This window comes from Bombus vosnesenskii, unplaced genomic scaffold (genome assembly GCF_011952255.1).
Source record: "Bombus vosnesenskii isolate JDL3184/JDL3185 unplaced genomic scaffold, Bvos_JDL3184-5_v1.1 scf7180000013264, whole genome shotgun sequence".
In the NCBI taxonomy this organism is placed as follows: Eukaryota; Metazoa; Arthropoda; class Insecta; order Hymenoptera; family Apidae; genus Bombus; species Bombus vosnesenskii.
The window spans coordinates 10,189,317-10,216,936 of NW_022882924.1; the positions used below are offsets into that span (position 1 = coordinate 10,189,317).

The following is a 27,620-nucleotide window of genomic DNA, read 5'->3' on the forward strand; positions in this document are numbered from 1 at the left end:
ATATTCGGTGTTATGAAAGAGCAGTTTTCGAGTTTGTGATTGCGGGTGAAACTACGAGACGGAATCGTTTGTACGCGAGAATTACGACGATAATCCGCGGACAACGATCGATGTGTTCGCTGTTTCTCTTCTGTCACGGTTTCAGACGGTTTATCCGTGTTCCCTCGTGAACCCGTCTATCAAGGAGCTTAAGAAATTAGCATAAATATTCGTAGTTACCTCCACGCATCTATCATACTTACGCCGGTGTATTTCAGGCGCGTGCAAATTGAAAACTAACAGATCTCATGATACTGAAAGAGAGGAGATTAACTGGAGATAATAGCCGTGATATAATCCCATAAATATCGGAATTGATATAGGACTAATTCAAAAACGGTGTCACCGGGTTAACATTGGCTGGCTTGTTCCACATCGTCGAATTAAAGTACTCGCAACCTTTAAGAAGTGCGTGTAAGAAGATAGCTTTGGTCACGCGAAACAGCGGTTAATAATGTAAAATACGGGAATTTTAGTTAGTTTGAATTTAGATTTGCAAGTTCGAATCTCGATTATTAAATTTGTACGTAAAGTTGAAGATTCGAGTTTGCGCGTGAAAATTTAACTTTAAATTTTGACCAGATATTAAAAATGTGATGTCACGTTTGAAACTTCAAATTTGATTATAGAGAACTGAATTTTCGTTAGGGAAGTTTGAATTTGAATTTAAATTTAAACATCTGAATCTAAATATGGAAATACGAATTTGAATGTCTGAATCTGAATACGAAACGATGAATTTGAATCCAAAGATCTTGATAGAAAAATTTCATTTTCAATTTCAACTTTCCGAAACTGTTTTCAAAGATATCTAAATACGATTCGTCATTGGCATACGTCGTGTCGTTATCTGCCTTACGATACCGTATCGTAGTTATATCGGGCAAAATTTTTCTTGGTTACAAGGTCGAACGTAGGAAAAAATGTTTCTCGATGTGCCTCTAAGCAACAAAAGAGTTGTCGCTTTGTTATATTTGACACATTGCCATTGGTAGTTGAGAGACTCATGAATAACTGTTGACTGAATCGTTGCTAATACGTCAGGTGATAAAATGTTTCTTAAAATAAACTGCATGAGTCAGCTGGAGCAAAGTACAGTATTATTTGCGTCGTTGATCATACATTTTCGATATATACCATCGCTTAATCTTTTCAATAAAACCACACGCATAATACACTTCATTAGTTATTTTTCTTTCATTAGAAGTTTCCTTTTACACTTCAAATTTTCCCCATTAATTCGCCATTAACCTCGTACAATATTCTTTTTATACGAACTTAATACTTAGCAACCGAAAACTTATAGTTCGTAGTGTACGCGGTACATGTCGAGGGAAAATTCATCGTAGCGGTTGGTACTAAGCGAAGAGGCACGTAGCAACTATGAATGGTTGGCAGGGTGAGCCGAAAGTATGAATGGGCTAATCAATTTCCAGGCACAATCGTGGCATAACGCGTGTCCCTAGTAACCGTGTCCGCCGATACTGCGTACGTGTAGGTGTATATAAATTTTCAATTGCAAGTGACGAGTAAGCGATCGCCAACAATACAGAACGTTGAACGATATGATGTCGACCAGCGCCTGCAGCGTTTGTAAATGGAGAAATATCAGTCTGTTTGCCCCGATAATCGAAACTTTGTCGTGAAAGCTATCGGATTCATTGTCACGACGTAAAGTTACAACGAATTTCTATTCTTTCCAGCATCGTCGCCGATTTCCTTCAAACAAAGAGAGATGAAACCGTGACACGGATTAATTTAAAAGCGTAAATACCGTTCTTTGTTCTTTGACGTTTTCATGTTAAACGTTTTCACATGTAACTACGTTATCGTTTAAAAGTATCTAGACACTTGTTTATTCTTCACGAGATATATTTTTAATTGGAACGTTACGGATAAATTGAAGCGCCATGGTTTTCTTCTCTTTAATAATCAAATATTGTCTGTAATATTAAATCGTATAATATTAGGTTTTTAGCCTTGTAGAAAAAGGTAGAAAGTATGAATGATCGATTCATCGTTATTTCATCGCTGTGATTAATGTTGAATAAAGTATGCTGATACTAAGGAACAGTAGGTGTATGTAGAACGAAGACGAACACGATGTACGCAGTCGAATGAATTTCGCGTAAACTGCCGCGTGGATGATTATTGCGCGAATGATTCAGTGACTAGTCATTCGTGCAAGGTCCCAGTTCATTTCTTCCACAGGCTGCGTTTGCATAGCCCGTTGCATGTGTATAACCATGTGCACTGGTGTGCGTGACTGCTGACTTGATTTTTGTTGCGAATGCTGTTTGTCATTTTTGACCGACACACGTAATTCTATGGTTCCTTAAATTTCTCAAAATCCAAAGGAAACTTAATAAGAGGAAATATAATCGTAAAACGACACATGTAATTTCCCCTTTCGATTTTATGCTGAAGATTTTTTTGAAACATTAAAAGTCGTTTCTCGATCGAAGCGAAAGCGAGATTGAGAAAATAAAATCCAGGAAACTCAGTATTATAATTAGACTGTGGATCTTTATGCTAATTCATATCCTTCAGAATATAATTAACAAATTGCAATCTCGCTTGGAAATAGTTTTACCTATCAGCTATTGTGGAAAGCTTTGTATTTTCGCTATTTATATATTTTTGTCATATTACGTGCATTCGGTGGAATTTTGTACTTTCAAATTTTCTACAAACGCATAAAAATGCGTAGTTTTATTTTAAAATTCTTCGAGCTTAGGTAGTTCCTATTTCTTCGCTAAAAGATCGTTTATACACAATTAGAAAGAGCAATCGAATTAATTCGAATCACGCGACAAGGCTACTTTGCAATCGGCAGGAACAATCTGCCTTAAAGTGATAAATACGGAATGCGTTAGGATCGTCTCGATCACCAGCAGCAACGTGGAAGAAGACAGTGAACATCGATGCTATTTATTTGCCCGTTTCCTCATTGCAATCGGTTTTCCGATAAGCCGTGCCCTCTATTCCGCATAATTTACAGTAATTTGAATACAAAACGTTAATCCATTTTTAATGGAGTGTGCCCTTAATAGCCGCTAGGGATTTTAATAGTTGCGTTAATTGTTCCACTATTTTAGTTGAACCAGCCGACTGGACGCGAGGAAATCGAATAAACTGACCGCCGTTATTTCAACCGTTCGCAAACCTGTACCATGCAATAAATTACTATCGTTTCTTTTTTCTACCCGGCCGTATTTCTCCATCGAGTTTCGGCAATTAACCATCTACCTAGGATTTAATTATTTTTAGTCTTTAATTGCCGGCCGTCCGCTAGCTTCTATCGAAATTATCTAATATGATCGTTAATATATATAATGAAAATTTAAAAAAAGAAAAGAAAAAGAAGAAATTGGGATTAATCGCATGAACAGTCTTCAGTTTTAATCAATTTATCGTCGCTGTTGTATGTATCGCGTCGATGCAATTATTTCAAAGCCCGGTTGTTTTTTTATATAATCGTGTTTTTCTGGTGTTGTAACATTTCTTCGTTTCAAGGAATTTTATTGTATTTTAATTTATCGTTTGAATTATGCAGGAAGATTTTCTTAGAATATTACGAGTCTTCGTTTCTTGGAATAAAACCGAGGTGAAGATATTTCAATTTCAGGTATTTCTATATAGATAATTAATCGTAGAATTTACTATCATTTATGTAATACTGATACATTCGTCGAATAATGATCGTGTAGTCGTGTAATGAAATTTTATTCAGTTGAACAAAAAGTTTCTCTGTCTGGCTCCTGTAAGTCTCATATACAAACGTATGTATGTTACAACCCAGTAACAAAGAAATAGCGATAAATTTATAGGTTCGTGTCACTGGGTATCGCTTCATATTTCCAATGATACGCACGTTTGCCTATTGGACGAGGACGGCATTCCAAAAGGACGGGAACGTGAAGCGGACAATACGCGGCTATTTTTCGATGTTTCACGCGACAGGTTGACGCGCGACTCTTCTCTAATAATAGTAGGCTGATGACGACAAACGCGAAATCACGACAAACTTTCAGTTACGTCCAAGTCCCCCGCAGTGGATGACTTAACGCGACGTTCGCTTTCCTTCGCGTTCGACACAGACTGGTTTCGCAATGGTCTCTATTCGACACGGGAGGAAAGAAACGGAGTTCCGCGACTGGGTTTTATCTGGGACACAAAGCAACTAGAATGGACCCTGAAGCGTGTGGTAGTTAGACAAATATTTGTCAGGTGACGCGGTGGAATGAATTTGGCCAGGAATCCGTGGAATGTCTATTACAGAAATGTCTTTTACAAATCGCCGGCAATTGTCTGTTCCAGAATCTATTCAAGAAATAATGCGTATTATGCATTGTAATTACGGAGGAATATGCTGGCATATATAAATGTTACAGCGAATAATTTTTATTAATAAAATCAAGATGCTGCAACGATTACGATTCATTGCTTCTATGTGTACTGTTGTGCATGTTTTCTTTTATTAATTCTTAAAAGCTCTATGATCGAAGAAAATCGCGTTTACGGGTGAAATTGCACCGTGGTATATTTTTTCTTTTATTTTGGAATCAATAAGCTTTAGAAATTCTATGTTTTTTACAGCGAGTAATTTTTATTAATGAAATCAAGATGCTGCAACGATTACGATTCATTGCTTCTATGTGTACTGTTGTGCATGTTTTCTTTTATTAATTCTTAAAAGCTCTATGATCAAAGAAAATCGCGTTTACGGGTGAAATTGCACGGTGGTATATTTTTTCTTTTATTTTGGAATCAATAAGCTTTAGAAATTCTATGTTTTCTACAGCGAGTAATTTTTATTAATAAAATCAAGATGCCGCAAAGGTTATGATTCATTGCTTCTATGTGTACTGTTGTGCATGTTTTCTTTTATTAATTCTTAAAAGCTCTATGACCGAAGAAAATCGCGTTTACGGGTGAAATTGCACCCTGGTATATTTTTTCTTTTATTTTGGAATCAATAAACCTTAGAAATTCTATGTTTCCATCATTGGTCTAATGCAACGTGGTCTAACAATTAACGTGCTTCGATAATTAGCGTTTTCATCCTGACCTATTTGTCCTCGAGATAATAACAGCACGAGTTCTTCCGCTTAGTCACTGAGTCCTCATCGCGTTCGTTTCCTCTCGATGAATATTCACAATGGTGACAATATTGCTTTGTTTCTCTCGTGAAACGTTTATTACAAATTCGAGAAAGTTTCGAGTCGAATCGTGTACTGTTCGAACCTCTAAAACCAATGTGAGTGTGTCTTTTTTTTTCATATACGTCGCGACATTTTTGCTTTTTATTAGTTATTTTTTAGGTCAGTTTTTTTTAGTTATTAACCTAATGCTTACGAAACCGTCGTCGTCCGTAGTCAACGAAAGACTGCGAGAGAAAATCTTCGATACTTGGCAGAGTTGTTTCCAACCTTTTTTACGGTTCCTCAGCCGCGCCTATGACACGATGAATAATTCATCTTTTCACCGAGCCGGATAATGAGGCATCCTTAACTCCATTCATTAACTTCTCCGCTATTTAACCGCCGTGACGAAGCGCGAACAACGAATTAATAATATTTCAAGATCATTGGTTGTCCCTATATTTCCCGGCAATTAGTAGCGTCGCTCGAGTTCTTTTTTCTCTCAGGTTGAAAATGGAGTGCCAAAAGCCATTAATCTTCGACCAAAGGGCACATGCCACAAGTGGTTGAAGCTCGATAATTTTGTAACTTGGAATCAATACTTACAATATTAATAAGTTGGAAATGAAAAATATATATTCACGGATTGTAAATATTAAATCTCAAAGGACAATAAGCGAACACCAAACATGATTAAGCTGAATTTTAAATAAACATAAAGATGGAAAGTAATATAAATCTCTCGATATGAAACTTTTTTAAAATTAATAAATATTCATATATAATATGTATACACTACGATGCATTCATCTGATGTATTAGGTTGTTCGAAAAGTTTCTTTCGTTTTATAAAGAAATAATAGACGCACAATGTTTTTTGTTTTATATTAGCTTTTATTATATTTTATTTATTATTATTTTATGTTAGCTATTATGCACGAATATAATAATAGAAATAGAACGAAATGGATCATACCTAATTCAATAAAATAATATAAAACAGAAATTGTTGTCTATCTATTATCACTTTATGAAACGAAAGAAACTTTTCGGACGACCTAATAATATAATACAACGCAGAATACTACGTCATACGCGACGAATAAATAGTATTTATCGAAAGTGTTATCGAAATTCTTTCTCTAAATTCTTCGATAGTTGGGCCTTTTGTTCTCTGCAGTGCACAATTCGGACTAGTCAAATTACTGAATTCCAATTTGTGCTTCTAAGGGTTAAGATTAAAACGATCTTCGTCTCGTCGTTCACCTTCTCCGCTGTTCTTCGTTGCTGAGTTCTAGTACCTGGAAAAATCTCGTGGATAGAAGCTAAGCGATGCGTAGTTGTTGGTCTGGGTCTCACCGGCTCGAGTTCCACAAACTTTTTCGAGGATCGTTTTCACCGGTCACACAGAGACACGTTTCCCCCCTTTGTCTTCTTTGTAATCGAGGCGTGCAGCTTGCCAGGAACACGTCGAATAGAAGTGCGAAGTCAAATTAGCTTTCGCCGAGGGCGAACGTCTTTGCACCATCCCTCCGGTCGCCCCTGCCATCTGCGTTGGATCTCTTTCCTGTCATTACGAGGCTCTTTGTCTTTCTTCTTGGAACTCGTTTCGGGGCCCCATTGGCTTTCAACGCCGGCACGATTCATCGGGACGAGACCTGCTCCAAACGATCGTAGTTCATGACGTTTTGTTCTCCACCTTCTCCGCCGATGCTTGCACCCAACTTCGCCTTCGGAGTTCCACTTTCGTGCGAAACACAGCGCCCCGTGTTTTCCTCCCGTTTCGATGCAACTTACAATGAAAATTTTGATCGGATAACACGCGCATAAAGTTGGAAGAGGGAGACCTCGAAGCGTTTGTTCGTCAAGTCGAGTGATCTTGCCATTTTGTGGCTATTTTTTATCTCGATATTTTTCTTTTTTTTTATTATTTAATAATAATAATTTATTTAATAAAAATAATTTTCTAAGGGAAATTAAGAGACATGAGCGAATTCTAATAGGAAAGATTATTAGTAATTATTGGAAGAAATGCTTTGGATTTGTTGTAATACGAAGATCGTGTGAGAAGTCAGAATTTTCGTTTTTGATGGAGCAGCGCCTTTGAAGTACGATATAACGTAGATCATAGACAAATGTCATATTTATAATTTTATGTATCATATAAGTCGTAAAATCAAAGAAGCGGGAAACTATATATATATCGCAATTACTGCAACGGAAACCTAAGATATTTGAGAGAAGTAAAAAGCTCGAGCTTCGTTGAAGTAGTATACGGTTGAAATATGATATTTTTGATAGTGTGTCAATCGGTCATCGTCGATGCAATATGAAAAGTCGATACCATTGGCATATTCTATACCATGCTTTTATTATCGATACTAATTTATGGAAAATTCAAATTCTGTTAAATATTCAAACAGAGCTTGGTACTAGTGAATTATTAGTATTCTGTGAACGTGTTGTGTTAAGATTAAAAGATTTATAGGATATATTAATTTATTAATTAATTAATATATTGATCTATGATGCAGTGTATTATATTTTTAACTTTCGAGAAATGTAATTTCGGCAGCTTTGTATTTCCAATAATATAGAACACACGGGCGGATGTCATTATTGAAAATGTACATTTACAGAATCATCAATCGCGCTTATATAATCGTAACGATCAATATTTAATTAAAAATATAATTCCGAGTAATTATATTTGTTTGTAATTTCGTAAAACTAAATACAGAAGATAAAAGGTAATTTTATAATTATACGAAATAACAACAATAACATGCAATTTCTACTTTGTAATTAAAAGCTAAAATCTTGATACTAATGTTTTATCGTCGTTATCTACGTCAAGCTTAATGACGCAACGCACATAATTCCACTAATTAAAATACAAGTATCAGATATCACATATTAAAAAATGCAAATTCTTAATAACTTTGCATCGCTCATCTGCATCTGCACATAAATAGCGTTGCTCTCGTCTACCTTTACGTCGTATACTTTGGTCTCGAGGTCTCGACAAACACTTGCAACTATTTACGTTCGCTTTTCGCTTTACTGTCTTCTGATCGTCGGTACGGATCAACCGAAGAGATCGAACAAAAAGATCGACTACAAATGCGATGCATTACCGTACGGATCGACCAGCGTAATTGCGTAATATTCTCAATAGCGTACCGTTATGCACACCAGTGACGAATATATATACGTTCGAATGTATTAATCCTGAAAAAGGTGCGTCATTCCGGTGCTAACGATTCACAGGAATAATCTCTTTCCGAAGATAACCGTTTGAGTGGCAAGCAGCGTGATCGCGCTGTTTGGATTTTGTGTCGAAAAGGCCCAGTACATTTGAACGCTACGGACAAGTAACTGTATTGTGTATTTCATTCTTATCTTCTCATTAACGTTTATTGAATAAAACTTGAAATATTTATAAACTAATAGTACGCATGTATAGTAATATAGATGTATGTCATAAAAATAACAAATATGACGAGCGCTATCACGATGTTCGAGATTTTTCGACCCTTTTTTCAAAGACCCCAGCGACTCAAACGGTTAACACTTTACCGACCGCTAGCGGTTCAACAGCATACGCACGCCCGACCGGCAGCTCAGGCGCGGATTCTCCTTGGCGCCGGCTGTGTTTCGGTTTAGGCTCTCCAATACTATTCTTTTCGTTCATCGCGAACGGTAAGTTTTTCAAATTGGTATAAAATTGTAGGAGCTTACAAAGCAACGTAATTGACGCAACTGAGCAAGGTACCTTAGCACTAAATAACAAATTACTGCTCAAATAATGAGAAAGATTGTTGGCAACAAAAAGCCGATTAATAGGCTATCGGTCTGTGAAGTGTTAACACTTTGACTGCCACGCCGAAATCACATGTTTCGCTCAGGACGCCACGAGAGTATTTTTATTATTCGAAGTATATAATCGCAAAATAATAATAAATTGATGACGTAAGACAACATTCTTCCCCAATGGATCGTTTATCTTATTGGTGGTCACGGGTGACCATTGTGGCGCCTTGGTAACAATTGATAACGATATATTATAACAAGGCTTCGTTTATTTCAACAAACCACTCGCATTCGTTATTTCCTCGTAAGCAAAACGTGCAGAATATATTGTTGAAACGTGTAGAAGATATTAGTAAACAGTATTTGCTCATTCTATATATAATAGTAAGGTATGTTCACACTTCTAACTTCATATAATTATAAAGCAGCATTTACGGTTATTTTCTAAGGTGTGTTTATAATAATATTCGTAGATTAAGCCTCAGAAATATGCAAACACAGTGCACCATTAGATGCAATATTTGTTTTCATTTTTTTTTTATTGATGTTCTAATAAAAATGTTTAATTGTTCAATGGGGCACTTTTTATTTCAAAGTATCTTCTATTTATCGGTTATATATAAGCAAAACGTCCAGAATATATGGTTGAAACGTGTAGAAGATATTAGTAAACAGTATTTGATCATTCTATATATATAATAGTAAGGTGGAGAGACAAACGTGACATTTTTATGATTTCGACAAGACATTCGGATGAAATGGTGGAAGTCCGAAAAAAGATTATGTTTGTGATAAAGCAATGGTAGTGGTAGATTACAACAGAGGAAAGTGTGCTGTACATTTATCAAATCAAATGATGGAATATTCTACACCACATAGAAAAACCCTCAAGTGGTATATAAAATTAGCTTTAGAGTTATTGTTAAATACATCAGTTTCAAACGCGATGATACTCTATAAACAAGCATCAAAAACAGAAGTCAAGGTATCAGCTTTTAGAACGACACTCGTAATGCACCTTACACAGTACCATTCACCAGAGCCGTCGAATATACTTATTCGACAAAGATTACGACACGAAATGCAGAAGAAAGAAGGACAAGCGTACCTGGCACAAAAATTTTGCAGAGAGTGCTATAAAAAAAATGTTAAACAGTCAGGATCAAAAATTTCTAAGAATCGAAGTAAAAAAGTGACTACCTATTGTACAGATTGTATTGATAAGCCACATTTATGTTTAAAGTGTTTTAACACAGTGCACCGTTAAATGCAAGCTTTATTCTCATTTTCTTTATTGATGTTCTAATAAAAATGTTTAATTGTTCAATGGTTCACTTTTTATTTCAAAGTATCTTCTATTTATCGGTTATATATAAGCAAAACGTCCAGAATATATGGTTGGAACGTGTAGAAGATATTAGTAAACAGTATTTGCTCATTCTATATATAATAGTAAGGTATGTTCACATTTCTAACTTCAATTATATAATTATAAAGCAGCATTTACGATTATTTTCTAAGGTGTGTTTATAATAATATTCGTAGATTACCCCTCAAAGATATGGATGCAAACACAGTGTACCGTTAGATGCAATATTTGTTCTCATTTTATTTTATTGATGTTCTAATAAAAATATTTAATCGTTCAATGGGGCACTTTTTACTTTAAAGTATCTTCTATTTATCGGTTATATTCAAAATACCCTTACTGTCAATTTTCATTCAATTTTTACAATTGTAAGAAGTTCAAGCGCTCCGGTCATCTATGACCACCGTGGCGTCACAGGAGAAACCGTGGCTGGTTATATATGACCAATGTGACAGTCAAAGTGTTAAGAAGAGAAATCTATTCTAAAAGGGTTAAGAAAAATTGTGTAAGCCGTCGACGATTAAAGAATCTTTACAAATATACATCCTAAATAATCAATACAAATACCAACAGATCATAAAAATTCGACTTTCTTCTACTCCATTCACGGAGCTCGTAATCTCACGCGAAATTCTCCAGCAAAAATGAGGAAAAAAAAGAAAAAGGGAAAAACCAACAACTAGATCGATCGCAGAAAGCCATTATTCCGTCGAAAGGTGTAATGATTCTTCGACGTTTGATCTTTCGGCGGCAATTACTCCGTCTCTGCCTTTCCCCTTTCATCCCGCTATCGGAAGAAACGGAACGAAAAAGAAAATGGGAAGGGTGGAAAAAGCAAAAGGAGAAACAGACGAGAGGAAAAATAGGTGAAAAGGGAAGGAAAGGCAGGTCGCTGAGAGTGAGTTACAGAGCATAACGCTGGCCAGAATGACGACTCGTATAGCGGCGAGTCCCCTCGTAATAACGGTTCGCCGTTTTACAGCTGGTCGACTCCTTTATTCGAGGATCCACGTGGATGGATGGAGGATACGGGAGCCATTGCACGACAGAATTTCCACGGCAGAGGAGGACGACATTCCGTCCTGCAATTTGCTCGGTGTAGCCACGGCCAGGCCGTTTTATCGCCCGGGTAAACTTGTCAGACTAAGGGACGAAGCACGCCCGGTGTCGCCAATGGAAAACCATGCTTCCCAAAGTCAATCCCCAGCGTCAAAGTATGCCGCAAAGTGATACCACGCGCCGTGGATTGATTAACAGTGGAAATCGTCGCTGGGTTTCCCTTTTTACGTTGCTGGCCATAAGAATTAGTCAATTTGAAAGTTTTCTTGTTGCACATTTTTGGAGAAATTCTAATAAATCCAACTTGATTTAATATTTTGCGTTGTGAGGTATTAGGTTGTTGGCGAAATCGTCGACAGGTTGTCTTTTGCATTTTGCCGGCTATAAGAATTAGGACATTTTTTCGATACATTTTTTTTTTTTGGAAAATTCTATCAAATTCGATTATATTTAATATCTTACATCGCGCGGTTGTAAAGGTTGCTTGAACACAAATTTAGTATTTTATTAAATTATACGTTCATTGCTTCTTTCAATGACTTTGTTCCAACTATCGGACATCTTCGCGAATATATCTTTTCCCAGAAATTTGTCGTCGGTTTCGAGAAGGAATTCTTTCGAGTTGTTGATGTAGATTTAATTCTGCTTGAGAAATTTTTAGAAAAATCATGCGATTACGCGAATATTCGAATTACGATTGAATATTTTTGGCCTACTCTTTGTCGATACGTAAGATCGGTCGCCATCTCGTCGAAGAAACGAAATATTGTAATTAACAAGGAAATCGAATCGTAACCGAATTCGACTGAAATTATTTTGTATAAATATATGTCGTTTTAAGGAAACTACATACGATTGAAGATTTATTTTCAACTAATTCTGTCTTCTAAGTTTTTCTTATTTTCTCCGATCTGACCGATTTCGGAGAACAGAAGAGCGAGGGAAAGAGAATGATGCTCTCCTGTCTTGGCTGTTGTAATTTCGTTCCGAACCACCATACTCCGCTAGGATTTTTCCGTTTCCTCGTACCGTGATATTTTCTCTTTCGTGCTTTGTCTTTTTTCCCAGAGTTTAGGATCCTTTGAGAGGGACAGAGAAAACGAAAGGGAACGAAAGCTCTCAGCGGGCGAGAGAGAGTAAAATGAATTACAATTATTTTGGAACGAAAACGGGTTACGCTCGGCTGCCACGATAAAAGGGCAAAAATATATTTTTCGCTTCTTTTTTCCAGCCTCTGCAGGGCCCTTGTAACACACGAAAAGAAACGTTCTCTATATTTCTGAGCCGTTCTCGCGACTTTCATTTTATTTCTCTCTTTCCATCCTGCCCTGGTGGTGTGCCTTTGAGCGTGTGCTTCTGCTTCGAAGAAAATAATCCGAGGGACGTCTGCAAAAAATAATTTTCCGCGCGGCTGCCGCGCAACTGCACGCGCAGCATTGTTCCTCGGGATTTAATTTCTGTCCAAAGAAACGACGTGAAAATGTTTCCTTTCCCCTTACGACTATCTCTTCGCTGGTTATATAGCCAGAAAAATTCTTCGCACGATCGTTGATACCATCTTACGAGGAATTTCAGTCGATCGAATAGTTTCTGACCATTGTTTTTCTTTTTTTTTCCGCTTTTACAAAGGATGATCGCGGTCGTTTTACCAGCAACAGCGTTGGTTAAGTCGAGGAGCAATTATCAGACCGCGAATGTTTGTTTAAATTGCAAGAACGTGCAGAATGTACAGGAATAGAATGACGCGTTTAAATATAAGAGATGTACTTTTTACGAACATAACTAGAGAAATGTAACCTGGTTGTACCAGTATCAACGATATTATAACAAACACGTTATTCCATGTCCGTATGTCTGCGTATTACGTACATTTGTATAAATGTACAGTACATACCTTTTGTGTATCGTAGTACTCTAATAGAGTAGGTATTTCCACATACATATTGTCCATTCGTTAAAGAAGTGTCAGCTCTTCGTTACCTATCATTCGAGAAAATTATATCTTCGACCATTTTTATAAAGCGTTTTATAAACCTTTTCACGGTTCACGGATATATTTATCTAACATACCCTAATTTTAAAGATTGAAAAAATATTCCAAAGCTGTCAAACATCCAGCCAGTGTTAATATATTTTCTCCATACTCTGCTTAAGCGAAAGGGTTAGAAAACAGGAACGAGATCGTGCAGATTGCCTTGATGCTCACGTTACGCTTCCACCGGTTTACCATATGTAACAAAATATGTATTTCGAAGCGAGGACGAGCAGAGGCTGCGCGGAGTTATTTGTGAAATCTCCCTCTCTCTCTCTCTCCTTCCCTCCCTCCCTCTCTCCTTCTCTCCTTTTCTATAGTCAGCGAACGGATAATTAGAATGAACTGTGGGCAGAAACTCGATGTAATTGTTGCTCCCTCGATGTCATCACCATATTAATCTCACTGATTACTGAAAGCTGGCATTAGATCTTTAACCGATCGATACGTTCGTTCGTGCAACGCGTCTGTTCTTCTTGCGTTTGAACGTTACGTACGTTGTTTTCCCGCCGTTGAACAGATCGGCAACGTTAATACCGTGGAATTAGTATGCGCAAGTTCTTGTACACGAAACGTGCCTCACGTTTAGTCAGCGTTTTGCATGTTCTTTTTCAAATTCGCGATAAATAACGAAAGATTGGCGATTATCTCTTTCGTGTCGGCGATATCAAATAACAGACGATGACCGATTACAGGCCGATATTTTCGATCGATTTACACGTGTCTGTAGATAATATATCTTCAGGAGTGGTCTGAAGAATTAAACTGGAATATTCGCGAAACATCGGAACAAAGCGTAATATTAATGAAAATACGATGGAAATCCAAAGTGCCATATAAGTGTGGTATATATAAAAGTCATTTTAACGTGGGATTTTTATTCGACTCGAAATTTTTATTCTAAAAGCGTTAGAATCCCAGAGGCGCAAACAGTATAGCAAAGAAACTTTCAATGGTACCAATAGCAGCGAAAGAGTGAAGAACTTTTTGCTGGTCCTTATTACTCGCAACTTTTTTTCTACTTTATACGTGAGCTTCGTTAGCCACCAGAATTCTGACACTCTTTCGGACTGTTTTTGTGCATTTCTCGTTGGACAGGGATAAAAACTCTCCTAGAATCGTACGTTTCTTTTTACGTATAATTATACGACGAATAGGTTTCGTCATCGTTGCGAGGAGCCAATCACGTTAGTTTAACTATACAGTAACATAGCCTCAAAAAACTGGTATCTGCTTTTCCTGTTAGATAAGATAAAATCTTCGGGTCCAAGAAGAATCTGGTTTCTTGAAAAAAATATAGATTACGACGTTTAACCAAGAATCCATAAACGCGTGGAAGAAATTCTGCAATCTGATTTCTTTGTTGTCGACTATCACACGTCACGATGACAGTATACTATTACTAGATAGCGTGGAATTTTCAGGAAATCCAAGACCCAGATATCTGGTTACCCGAACAGAACGCGTTCGACTTGTTCGGAATACCTGGTGACCCAATAGCGCAACGCGTGAAGTTTCTCTCTGGTCGCATCGAAGACGTCCGTTAATCGATTCCCACTCAATTAAACCTCGAGAGATAATATCTCGTGCCTGGATACGCGGAATCCGATTTAATTACGATCGCCGCGGTGTAACGATTATCCGCTAGCCATTCGCATTGTTCATCCTGCCGTTTGGTACAAGCGTTACACAGGTTTAGAACACTGATTGGAGTCGTTTTAGGGAAAGAATCGCGCGTCGTTGTGTCTCGTCACGCGGGGACGAACAAGCGGAAGTCGTTGTGAACGCAGCATAAGGGCACTGGGACGCAGGAAGTGAATAGAAATGTCTGACGACATACATTCCAATTTCCAACGGGATACTACCGTTTCCTTCTACTTTTCTCTCTACTTTTCATTCATCGTCTTCTTTAGTTTCTTTCTTTCAATTAACTTGCCAGGACTTTACACATACAAAGCGTAGGCGCTATCGACGCACCCGTTGCGTCACATTATTATATTGATGCCGTTATTACATTTTTGGTTTTTTACTTTGTGACGACGTGGTTTGCAGAAATGAAAGAATTGCGAATAAATGAAATTTACAGGGAAAATCATGAGAAATATAACTTTCGTTGACGGTATTTCAAGCAATATTTTAACTACGATTAAAAACGAACGTACATTTCAATAGAAAGTGACTAAGAGTCGGGAAAAGCTGCTAGACTCGAAGATATAGTTAGCGAATTTTCGCAAAAATCACATCGTCGGCTCGCTGTTGAAATTGATTCATATCTACAGCCATTGATAAAACGCATTCATGGAAACCCGTTCCACCCAGGAAAGAATTCCTTGAAAAGTTGCTTCCATTCAGGTGATGACCTTGTCTTTTCGCCTACGATTTCACGCGCAAGATTTGTCTGTTTTAATCAAATTATTATACAGGGTGGTTGGTAACTGGTGGTACAAGCGGAAAGGGGGCGATTCTATGCGAAAAAGAAGTCGAAAATATAGAATAAAATTTTTTTTTTATTTTCCATCGAGACAACGATCTACAGTGAGATCCGTTATAACGTACCGCACGCGTACCGAGCGAAAATTCAAAGTCCATTTTCTCAAAAACAAAGCCTCGAACGAAAAATGTTTATTCCATATTTTCGACTTCTTTTTTCACGTAGAATCACCCCCTTTCCGCTTGTACCACCAGTTATCAACCACCCTGTATATTATCAAATTATCAAGCCCCATTCACATATCCATTGATGAAACGCGATCTCGAAAGTTTCATTCTCATCATTCTGAAACGAAACAACGAAACAACAAACGAACAAACGAAACTATTTTCAAATTAGAATACCGGAAAGATATTGCGAAACTTTGTTTGATTAATACATTAGCTCGTTATTAGAATTCGTTCAAATATCCGTGGCCATTCACGAAACGGCCGGACAATTTATGTTTATAAACGATGCCACCGTTCATTGTTGGCCGATTGTTCCCGGGGGATGATTAATCGGTTTCGTTGGAGCAAGTGCGCCGGTGTCTCCGTTTTAAAAAGAGATTTATTAGCAGCGTGACATAAACGGCGATTATGACTTCCATACGTACTCGTCGATTAATCACCGGCGTTGCTTGGTGCCTCGCTTAAGAACGCGCTACGCGAATTAACACCGATTGCGAAAGTCGATGCCGTGCGTGCAATCGATGCCTGTATGCCTGTGATTAGCCGCGGGATTTATACGGTATATTTATCAACGATAACGCAATCCACTCGATTCTTTGACTATCCTGTTCTCGGACCAAGCCATACCAACGTAGAGAAATATCAACGTTAGGCGGTGAATGATATATCCGTGGATATGAATTGGATGTTTGAGAGCGAAGGGTAGTTACGAGTTTCGTTCACAAGACCTCGTTTCATTGAACAATCTCTACTCCGTTTTATAATCGAGCTATATTCGCTACGAGCTATACGCAATTTACGTTTAAATATCGCATGATGAGAAATAATGATGTGTTGCGCGTTTAGGTGCATCGAATTACAAGACGAGATGATCGCGATGGAGAGGTAAAAATGAAACTGTGGGTAGACGTTCTGTGTCGAAATGAAAAAGGCGATGTTGGTACTTGCACGCGCGAAGAATTAATTTTGAATCGATATGGAGAAGTTCGTATGCGAAAGGAACGATGCTGGAGTTCTTAGAAATATCGTTGACAAATATTTCATGGTTTTCGAAATTGTATAAATATGCGCGAGTGGATACCATCATCAAAATCACTTTTATTCGCGGTAAATTTCGACTATTACATTTTTCTTCAAATTCAGGTTTATCTGTTTTTACAGTTTGTTCAGACACATTGGGAAACTCGTATAGATATACATTTCTTTCAAACATTAACGCATTTTATTGTAGTAGCCACTAAAAAATAATTGTAAAAACGTGGTCAAAGTCGTGGTTTATTTACTGATTGAAAATACATCTGCTCTGTAAGAATGCTTTCCATGACCATACAACTCCATAATTTGATTCCATGTCGCACCTGTAATGTAATTGCAGATATCCTCGTACAACACGATAAATATTTTGTTTAAAAAAAGAAAAAAAGAAGAAGAAGAATCAACGTATTATATTGGACGAAAAGATTGAAGACACTACAGCATACTTTTACTTTCCTGAAGAAAGACGAACGCGAACAAGGATCATTTTTGTTACGAGCCCTTTATTTGAAAACATCATGTACGCCTGTAGTGGCTTGGTAGCGGCAAAAAACGTGGACGAGAAGATTTTTCTGGGATCAGGCCGATCCATTCAGGCGATGTTTGAATTAAACGCGGCTTTTTGATTTTAATGATGCCGTGCGCGTGATACGAACGCATCACGTGTCCCTCGCCGCTCGAATCGGCTGAAAATTATCCGTGCGTTCGCCAATAACACGGCGTATTACCATAAATGCTGTCTGTCGGTGTAATTTTCAATTTTGTCCGGCCTTCTTGTACCCTTCTAACCGCGTGTCTCCTTCCTTCTCGTGCACCGAGTATCGCGCTCGGTTTTTACACGCGTTTTCCACGTGATTTCTTGCCGTCCTTTCTGCAGGCCGTGGATTACCAAAGAAAGAAGAAGATTCCCCCGGACGAGAGAAGAAACTAACGACTTATTCTCTGGAAGACAGAGACCCGTGATCGACGTTTTCCGTGCTGATGCTCGAGTTATCGTGGCCGTGATCGAAACAGTACCGACAATCGTGGGAGAAAGAATTTCGTTTGTTGTGTAATTAGCGTGAACGCAACTGCAAGGTATTGCCAGTATCGATAAGATCGGCTCGTTGTTCTCATTGGACCGCGAAAAACATAGCAATTCTTTGTTGTCACGTTTGCTTTCCACGTGGATGATGGTCTTAAGATGCTAGGTGTTTGAGCGAGGTTCACGTTTGACGGTCTAAGAACGAGGAAGAATCGTTGAAGATCATTTGATCTTAACGACTTTTTTCATACGAGTGTAACAGATGTATTCAGCGTAACAAGAAAGTTATTAGGCAGGAATTTTGTGTTAAAAAGTATTTTCTTTTCTTTCGAAGATATTGTTTCATATAATATTACGATGTTATATTTACGAAGAAATAAAATATTCGATACGGAATTGCTATGATAACAAGGACAGGAAACAATTAGGGGATGTCTTGATTTTTTGAATAAGAAATTCCTGGATCGTATCGATTTAGAAGGAAGTTTATCATTGTTTAATTACAGTTTATCGTGCGATTCTTTTTCTCGTTGCTCTCTCAAGCGATCAATTGCTTTAGACGATGCCACATTTTAAGATATTGTAAAGCGTAAGCGTACAATAATGCATTGTCATGTAGGCGATAGAAATTATTATTTCCTCATCGTCGCGAATTTACTGTTAAAATGCATTGCGAGGATCGACAACACCGTTACGCAACATAAGAAATAAAAAAGATGCAAATTTTTGAAACTTTTGTTCATTTGAAATGGTCACCACTTAATTAGGTAATTAAATTATTAAAATTAATTAATTAAATAATAAAATTTCTGACGCAATTATCAGAAATGTGTTAAGACGTTTGAATATTTCACCGAAAATTTTTTGTAGCTTCGTTTCCTCCTAACCACCTGAAGATGAAACGAGGTTCTTGGTAAAAAATCCAGCATAGCTTAGTGTAGAATTATCGTTGAATATTAAACAAGGGCAACAAGGAACCGATTCTAGAAATATGTAATCGTGGTCGATTACATTCTTGGAGACTGGTTAACAGATTGCATCTTCGGACCGTCTGGAATCTTACGGTTGCGTTGTTATGTACTGGAAGACGTTTTACATGAAGACGATTACATAGACGATGCCACACGGGTTGGTTCACCTTGAGAGTTGTGTTACGATGAGCGGTGGATTTCTATCTTGTGGTTAGTCAAACCTTCGCTTACGTGTTTTATTACGTAGACTTGTCGTCGTAAGAATAACACAACGGAGACATAGAAAGAAAAATCTTAATTTTCTGAAAAATTCTAGTCACCTTACATTCGATCCTTAAATGTTAAAAATTACATATCAGAAAACCATAGAAGAATATTACTCTGAATATAGTGAAATATCTTATAAATTATATGCCACAAAATTGTAGAAGAACAATTATATTTTTTCACACTTTCTTTGTTTAAAGGTAATTAATTGTTGCAATAAAATAAACTACTCTATCTCGTTAATTGTATAACAATTTATAAAGTGTATTATGACAATGTATAAAGTGTATTATAAAGTGTATTTTGTATATCTTGATAGCAACGTATATCATACGGTATGTTAATCATCTGCTATAATCGAAAAAAGGTGTGGATATATTGTCAAATAGCAACGCTGTGCATTTTGGTGAAGAATTTTCAAATTATTCTATAAAACCAGAAATATATGACTCATTTTTCCCCTGTTCTGTCGTATGAAATACACGTCAATAATAGCCATAACAAAAATCTGCAACGTAACTGACATAAAATATAATCAATGAAATTATAACAAAGACGAACGATACGACATAATAAAGTCTTACAGATTAAAGTTTCACAGATTAGGGAACTTTTCGCCGAGATACTGTCTTTGTTAGCTCGTAATTTGGTTAGCGACTTCCAACGAGACCGGTGAATACGAAGCCGGCCGATTACTCCATCGAAGTCATGCTTAGCCGTTATGGTGCGCATTATGCCGTGGAAAAAGTGTGCAACAGTATTTGCATGGCATTTGCATACGATTTGCATATAATCTTTAATGAACGAGAGATCTGCGCTTTCTCTCTAATAACGTGGAATATAACCGCGTATTTTTGCCGTGCACTTGTCGAAACGCGATACGACTACGCCTCTCTCGTGATTAATCGATCTTCCGTTCGTTCTGGGACAAGGATTTTTGTCTCGTCGGGAAAACGACGTCACGGAAACGAAAAAAAAAAGAAAAAGAAAAAAATGAAACGAACGATGAATAAGAAACGTGACACGTTCGATTGAACGTGATGTATCATTGGTAGAGGAATGTCTCGGAAGTCATCGGTGCTGAATGTTTATCGAGAGTTTTAAAAGATTGATGCAGCTCGAGTGTATGCGTCACTTGTCAATTTGTACGTTGCTTCTGCGTCGTTTAAGAATTAATTCTCGATTTCTTCCGAGGATTTCTTTGTCGAGGACTGCTCACGAGTACGAATAGTATGATTAAACGAAGAGCTGTGACATTGCCTCGATACAAATTCCACTAGTAAAATATTGGTTGGTTCGATAAGCCGATGTTGCAGATTTTATCCGAGACTGAAGTTACTTTCATTTGTCATTTACCGTAAGAAATAAAGACATCAATTACATTAAGAATACCAGGCACTAAATCAAAACGTTCGATCTATCTAAATTCTATATTTGTCACTATACCTCGTTCTTGCAAAAGCATATACATATAATTCCTTCTATTTGTCGTTATCATTCTCCATCGAAAAGTAATAAAACTTCAGATTCGAGTTAAAACAACTTCATCGTCTTAATAAACGAACGAAGCGACCCAACAGAACGCTTTCTCTGAAAGAATTCCAGCCCCTTTTTTGAAAGAAGCAACTCTTTGAGCGAAACATTCTTTCGGCATCTATATCGGCGTTCTGTGCTTTCCAAAAGCGCGTGGCTAACACAAATACACCTCAGCGGTCGCATACAATAATCGACGATGACAAAGTCCCAAAATCTCATACTAAAACGACTCAATTGCGAATGAATAAAACATGCGAATATATAACGCTTTCTCTGGTGAAATTCCATCCTACGTGAGGAATTTTTCGAGCTAAAGATTCTTTCGGCACCTATATCGCCGCTACTCTGTGCTTTCCAGAAGCGTGTGACTAACGCAAATGGACCGTGGCAGTCGAGTATGATAATTAATTAGAAAGGCAGAGACCGGCGATTGGCGATCTCTTTCAAGCCTAATATAACTGGCTCTCTGTCTCGCTTCGGCTCCAGCGCCTCTGTTCATCCTCCTCCACGAAGGAAGTCTTCTTTTTCGTGGCCGCTCCTCCGAACGACCTTGCGATCTGCACCGCTGATGGCTCGGTCTGAGATATCGGCGTGCCGTGGATCCGGATCACATTCCCGCGAAACGATTTCGTAAGAATGTATCCGTCGGACGGTTGTGCCTGGCCAATTGTCCAGGTATTCGCAGAATTAAATCGTTTCGAAGCGTTCGCGGTGTGTCGCGGAAACACTAGGGTGGCGCGTGTACATCGATATCCGCTTGGAGCTGTGTGTGTATGCCTCTTTGGCGGAAAGTAATTTTCGCCGGGGCGATACGGGCGGAATGAAAGCGGCGGGAAACGATGGGAACAGCAACCGGGATTTCAGTCGTTGCCGGGAAAAGCGTCGTTCGCCGGAAGCCAGGCAATCGAGATAACGACGAAATAATAATAAAGTAACGCGCTTGCGAGGTTGCGAGAATAACGATAGAGAGTGAGAGAGAAGGAGAGGGATTTGGCGGGAGCAGAATCCGGGCCAGGTTCGCTCTTTGCCCCGCTATACACAAGTCGAGTGGTTGGTTGGTTCGCTTGCTGCTGGTTTCAGCCCGATAATCGATCCTCTCCATTCGGTCGTACGTTGGCAACGAGAACACCGTGTGCACGCTTACGTTGAACGCTTGAAAAGTATTAAGAATGAAACTTCGTTCACACCGTCTGGTCGGCGTCGAAATCAATAATGCCCAGGTTGAACTGGGTTAATACCATGGTACGCTGCTTGGTCAGGAATTTCGTTCCGTTCTACGCGTTCGTGCCCTTCGTTTGTCTTTCTTCGTTCTTCCACCTTGCCGATCCGCCGTATCTCTCTTTCACTTTGGTCTGGCTCTTTCTTTCCATCACCTTGGACCTTTTCGTTCTCTTGCTTCTTTCCATCCTTTCGTTCACTGACTGCTAGGCATATGACGGATTCTCGAACAACGCAAAGGTCTCGGTCGACTAGTCGCGTAGTTGAAATACCACGTGTAATTCTTGGTGTTGTGATGATCGTAGCAGAGCAACTTGTTATTGACTGGGGACTCTGTTTCGTATGCTGTACGCGACGTCCTTGTGTTTCTGTAATAAAATAAAGTATTTTATGTAACGATATCACGATAACTAACGTATGTTGCAGAATATGTAAGTATCCGCTCTCCTCCTTTTTTATTGCCGACTTAAGACATTTGTTTTTTCGTTCTCTCTCAAGTTGATCCGCATAATGCTTCCGTTCTGACGTCTCTCTTTTTTCGTCTTCCTCCGTTCTTCCCTCTTTTTTTTCTCTACACCAGCTAGCCGGAACGTACGAGCGTATAACGCGGTCGCGCCATTAAACCTAAGTGGCTTACAGCCTTAAAATCGTAATAAAAACCAGTCGGAATTACACATCGGTCGTCAGTGGACTTTGGTTGTCCCTTAACCTCGTCAACTCTGGTTTAGCCTAGAATATTTGCCGTTCTATTGCCACGTTATAGTCGGACATCCCAGAAACATCCTCTTCGCTGCCACGTGCAGTCGGATTGATATTATTAGCGAAACTTTACAAGCCACGAGATACAAATAGCCAATACTAATGAAAGCTCTTCCGTTGCGGCAAGAAATCTGATATTAAGAGAAATTGAATTTTGCGAGTGAACTTTGAAAGAGCAGCAGAATTTTACAAAATTCGTAAAGGAGAAATCGTAGTTTGTCAATTTGTTAACACTTTGACTGCCATGCCGAAATCAGATGTTTCACTCAGGACGCCACGGGAGTATTTTTATTATTCAAAGAATATAGTGGTAAAATAATAATAAACTGATGATGTAGGACAACATTCTTCCCCAATGGACCGTTTATCTTATTGGTGGTCACGGGTGACCATTGTGGCGCCTTGGTAACAGTTGATAGCGACATATTATAACAAGGGTTCGTCTATTTCAACAAACCATTCGTATTCGTTATTTCGTCGTAAGCCAAACGTCCAGAATATATTGTTGAAACGTGTAGAAGATATTAGTAGACAGTATTTGATCATTCTATATATATAATAGTAAGGTGGAGAGACAAGCGTGACATTTTTATGATTTCGACAAGACATTCGGATGAAATGGTAGAAGACTGAAAAAAATTTATGTTTGTGATAAAGCAATGGTAGTGGTAGATTACAACAGAGCAAAGTGTGCTGTAGATTTATCAGATCAAATGATACTATATTCTACACCACATAGAAGAACCCTCAAGTGGTATATAAAATTAGCTTTAGAGTTATTGTTAAATACATCAGTTTCAAACGCGATGATACTCTATAAACAAGCAACAAAAACAAAAATCAAGGTATCAGCTTTTAGAATAACACTCGTAATGCACCTTACACAGTACCATTCACCAGAGCCGTCGAATATACTTATTCGATAAAGATTACGACACGAAATGCAGAAGAAAGAAGGGCAAGCGTACCTGGCACGAAAATTTTGCAAAGAGTGCTATAAAAAAAATGTTAAGCAGTCAGGACCAAAAATTGCTAAGAATCGAACCAAAAAGGTGACCACCTATTGTCCAGATTGTATCGATGAGCCACATTTATGTTTAAAGTGTTTTAACACAGTGCGCCGTTAGATGCAAGATTTGTCTTCATTTTTTTTATAATGATGTCCTAGTAAAAATGTTTAATTGTTCAATGGTTCACTTTTTATTTCAAAGTATCTTCTATTTATCGGTTATATATAAGCAAAACGTGTAGAAGATATTAGTAAACAGTATTTGCTCATTTTAACTATTGCTCATTCTAAGTATTGCGGTTGGCGAAAGGTAAACAGCTTCTTCTTTCTTATCTTTTACAATGATACGAAGATGATATAAGAAAATTCACAGTATTTCGAAGCCATCAGTAGCTTTTCCGCGTTCGTTGGATCATTTCGACCATATTTGATTTTTATTTTATTCATAGAAACTGTTATAGCTGTCGTTTTAGGATCGTTCGTAACAACATACCTCACCTGGAAAAAAAAACTATAAAAAAGGATCACTTATCTCGTTTTCGGAAGAGTTGGGAGATCTATATTTCGATCAGATTTTTAGGCCGATCGGTGCACCCATGGCCCGTGTAATTTCATTCGGATTCCGATTTAAATGGACGGTGACACGCGTCGAGATAACCGGTAGCTGTTCGCCGCGTTGAAATTTATTTAAAAGATGGTCGGAAGGGTTGTCGATGGGAATCAACAAGGGGAGAGCGAAGCGCGCACATGAAAGAGACAGAGAGGACGACGATTATCCGATATACGTGTCCAGTAACGATACGTCAAACACGATTTCCGGACATTTTTATAAGAACGATCGGTTCGACACGAATGGTTCGTCCGCATTAAACGTCGAATGAAGTTCGCGCCGGTGGATGGGACGCGTTCGCGGGTGAATCGAGCGTTGATTGTGGCGGCGCGTCGATTGTCGAACCGTGGTGTATACTCGGCCGGTCGATAGACGCCGGTTCCGTGGCTCTGCGCGTACCTTCGCTTTGTTTGCCCGTAACAACCATAATTATCTTGCCACGACGTTATCTCGTATGAATCATACTAACCTGACGTAATGTACTTGTTGTTATTTGACGTTGCCATGCATTCAGGAGCCCTCTCCACGGATGCATCGTCCCAGACGCGCGAATTGACTCTAATTCGCAGATAAGACGAGTCGCCTCTCTTGACTTTGTAAGCCGCTTGTTAGAGGATTTAACCGACCTTGGTTAAGTCGTAGAAGTACTTTTTCAGCGCAGTAAATCTTTGTTCAAATTTATGATCCTCCGTGGCTGGGATTTCTATCGCTCGATCCGGATCTTGTTAGTTTAATATTTAAAAATGTCCGAGGCAATTTACTTAATTCAGCATTTCGCCTTGTGAATTTTTTTTTTTTTTTGGTTTGTCGGTTATAGGATTTCGCTTTAATTCGCAAACGGTTGAGTTTGTTATTATCGATATTCCACGAGGTCCGTTCTATCGAGGTCAGTTTGATTATTATTCTCATTTGTATCATTTTCTTAATATTACGCTCTTTCTTAATTTGATAATATTTCTGAAGCAGTTACTTGTTCTTTTCTTTCTTTTCGTAAAATATAATTAATTAATACGATCGTAAAATACATATGATACGACTAATTAAAACGATCAAGGTTTGTCCTTCTCACCATTGCTTTGATATTTTATCTTTATATTATTTGTATTATACGACGAGTTTATTCCGAACTGTGAATCTTTTAAAGTACGAATATCTTGGAAAATACGTACGCGTATTCCAATACACGGAAAGAACAGACGCTATAAGAACAGGTATAGGAGAATTAGTTGCATTGGTTCTGACATGTTCCACGTATCTACATAATGAAATTGAGATGAAAAGTTGAAGCTAATCAGCTTGTCTACAGAGAAACTCAATTATAGATGTTACATTTCTATTTAAAATTCATGGCCAGATAAATGCAAAGTTTTCTAGACGTCTGGTATCATATGAGAAGTCATCGTAGAAGGTCGTCTCGCGATGGAATAAACGACATTGAATTAGACGATATCGCGTGATTTCACGACGCAAATAGGTTGCGTGGCAACTAGTAGATTTATCTCGAAGAGCCGCGTAAACGCGACACAACGCGATGACACGCAACTTCGCCTGCTTTAATTCTAGTTTGTCGCTGCCTGGATGTGGAAGAAAATGCAGCCGAAGGAAAAAAAAGGCTGTCTGAGCGGCGAGAGGCGAGCGTTTTTTCCCTTAGATAAATCCTTCAATTACGGGCTGGCGAGTCAGTAAATATAGCTGCTGCAATGTCGGAACAGCCTTCGAAAACTTCGTTTCGCTGTCAGAACGACGGCTTTAAGTGATTTATAATCAAAACTGGATTAGGTGGATGGAAAAGCCTTAACTTGCTCGAGCACTCGAGGCAAGTCGAGGCCCGTTGAACATGAAGCCTGCCAGTGATTTAAAAGTCTCTTAAAACGTATTAAATAAATGGCCGCTTGAAAAACGCGAACGTTGTTCGTGGGAATAATGTCTATTTATCCGTAGGCAGCTATTTATCATTTCGAAGCGAAGGATTCGCGCGAATGAAATCATTCTGCTTGCTCCTTGAATATCTTTACGTAGTACGTACTTACTTCATCGATGTATTCTTTCATAATGTTTTTATTATCGATTTATTGTCACGTATAAATCTTTTTAATAAACGCAATGATTAACGTTCTATAGTTCTACGGAATATCGAAGTAAACAACAGTTGTCGTACCGAGTCCGATTCTTTCGTTTCTCCATTTTTTTTTCTTATTAGATACATTTTCTGTCTACTTGCCTTGTTTGACTAGTTTAACTTTGAAATAATGAGATTTATTCTTATAACGGATCAAATTTGTACATGTAAAAATTGAAGAAGATTTAACAATATTATATTTTATTTTCATGTAGGAATCAGATTACTAGACTCCGGATACGTTTATGAAAATTCATATTTTCATGGATATAATTAACATATAGTGTAAATTCTAAGATATATCTAACTAATTCTTCCCTTTTCATTTTGTTTCAGGTAAGCACAGTAAAAGGGAATTTACACGTATAAGACATCGATACGTACCAGGCATACTACAGGTTTTTATATTAAATATTCACGTTATTAACTTAGACCTTTGCGATTATTTATGCAAATTCGTATTTTCATGGATACAGTGAACCGAGGAAGTGGCGTCTAAACAGAGATCTGACAAAATATTACTATAATTTTATTACTTTACTTCGGATATTTTATACTTGCGTGTTGTCGGGCTGCTAAGAATATTCGTAACATTCTCAAAATAGTACTTTCACGTTCATATGTTACAAGAATTTGATGCTGTAACAACGAAACGTAAAACTTCATAAAAAACGCTTTATCGGAAAATAAGGATGCGTGCAAATATTTCTCGTATCCACTTCGTACGTACCATAATCAAGCTACCTGTACTTTGCCTTCTCTCGTCCAACAACGACGTTTCCAAACGAAAGCAAAAAAAATGAAAGAGTGAAGGTACACGAGTGGTGATAAATTTCCGAACGAAAACCTTCGCTGAGAATCGTCACGAGGCATCATATCTGCGGTGATTTGTTACCCTGGGTGTCGTCTAGCTCCGGTGACACAACCCTGTTTCATTCTGATGGAAAAGCGTTGT

At 38.1% G+C, this 27,620-nt stretch overlaps 2 protein-coding genes across 3 annotated transcripts in view; one reads left to right on the top strand and one right to left on the bottom strand.

The window, feature by feature from the left end:
• Positions 1-27,620, top strand: part of LOC117237775 (plexin-A4) — a 425,345-nt gene that overhangs the window by 66,375 nt on the left and 331,350 nt on the right. The window lies entirely within an intron of this gene.
• LOC117237822 lies at positions 20,782-25,080 on the bottom strand. Its single transcript, XM_033502187.1, has 2 exons — positions 25,016-25,080; positions 20,782-22,536 (listed from the first exon to the last, which is right to left on the bottom strand). Exons 1-2 carry the CDS (start codon positions 25,050-25,052, stop codon positions 22,157-22,159), a joined length of 417 nt encoding a protein of 138 aa, XP_033358078.1. The 5' UTR covers positions 25,053-25,080; the 3' UTR covers positions 20,782-22,156.

What these genes read in the sequence shown, in the direction of transcription:
- LOC117237822 (XM_033502187.1), bottom strand. Translation starts at nt 25,052, where the DNA reads ATGGCAACGTCAAATAACAACAAGTACATTACGTCAG. An exon ending in CAACAAGTACATTACGTCAG is followed by an intron (nt 22,537 to 25,015) that starts GTTAGTATGATT and finishes ATTTTATTACAG; the next exon opens with AAACACAAGGACGTCGCGTA.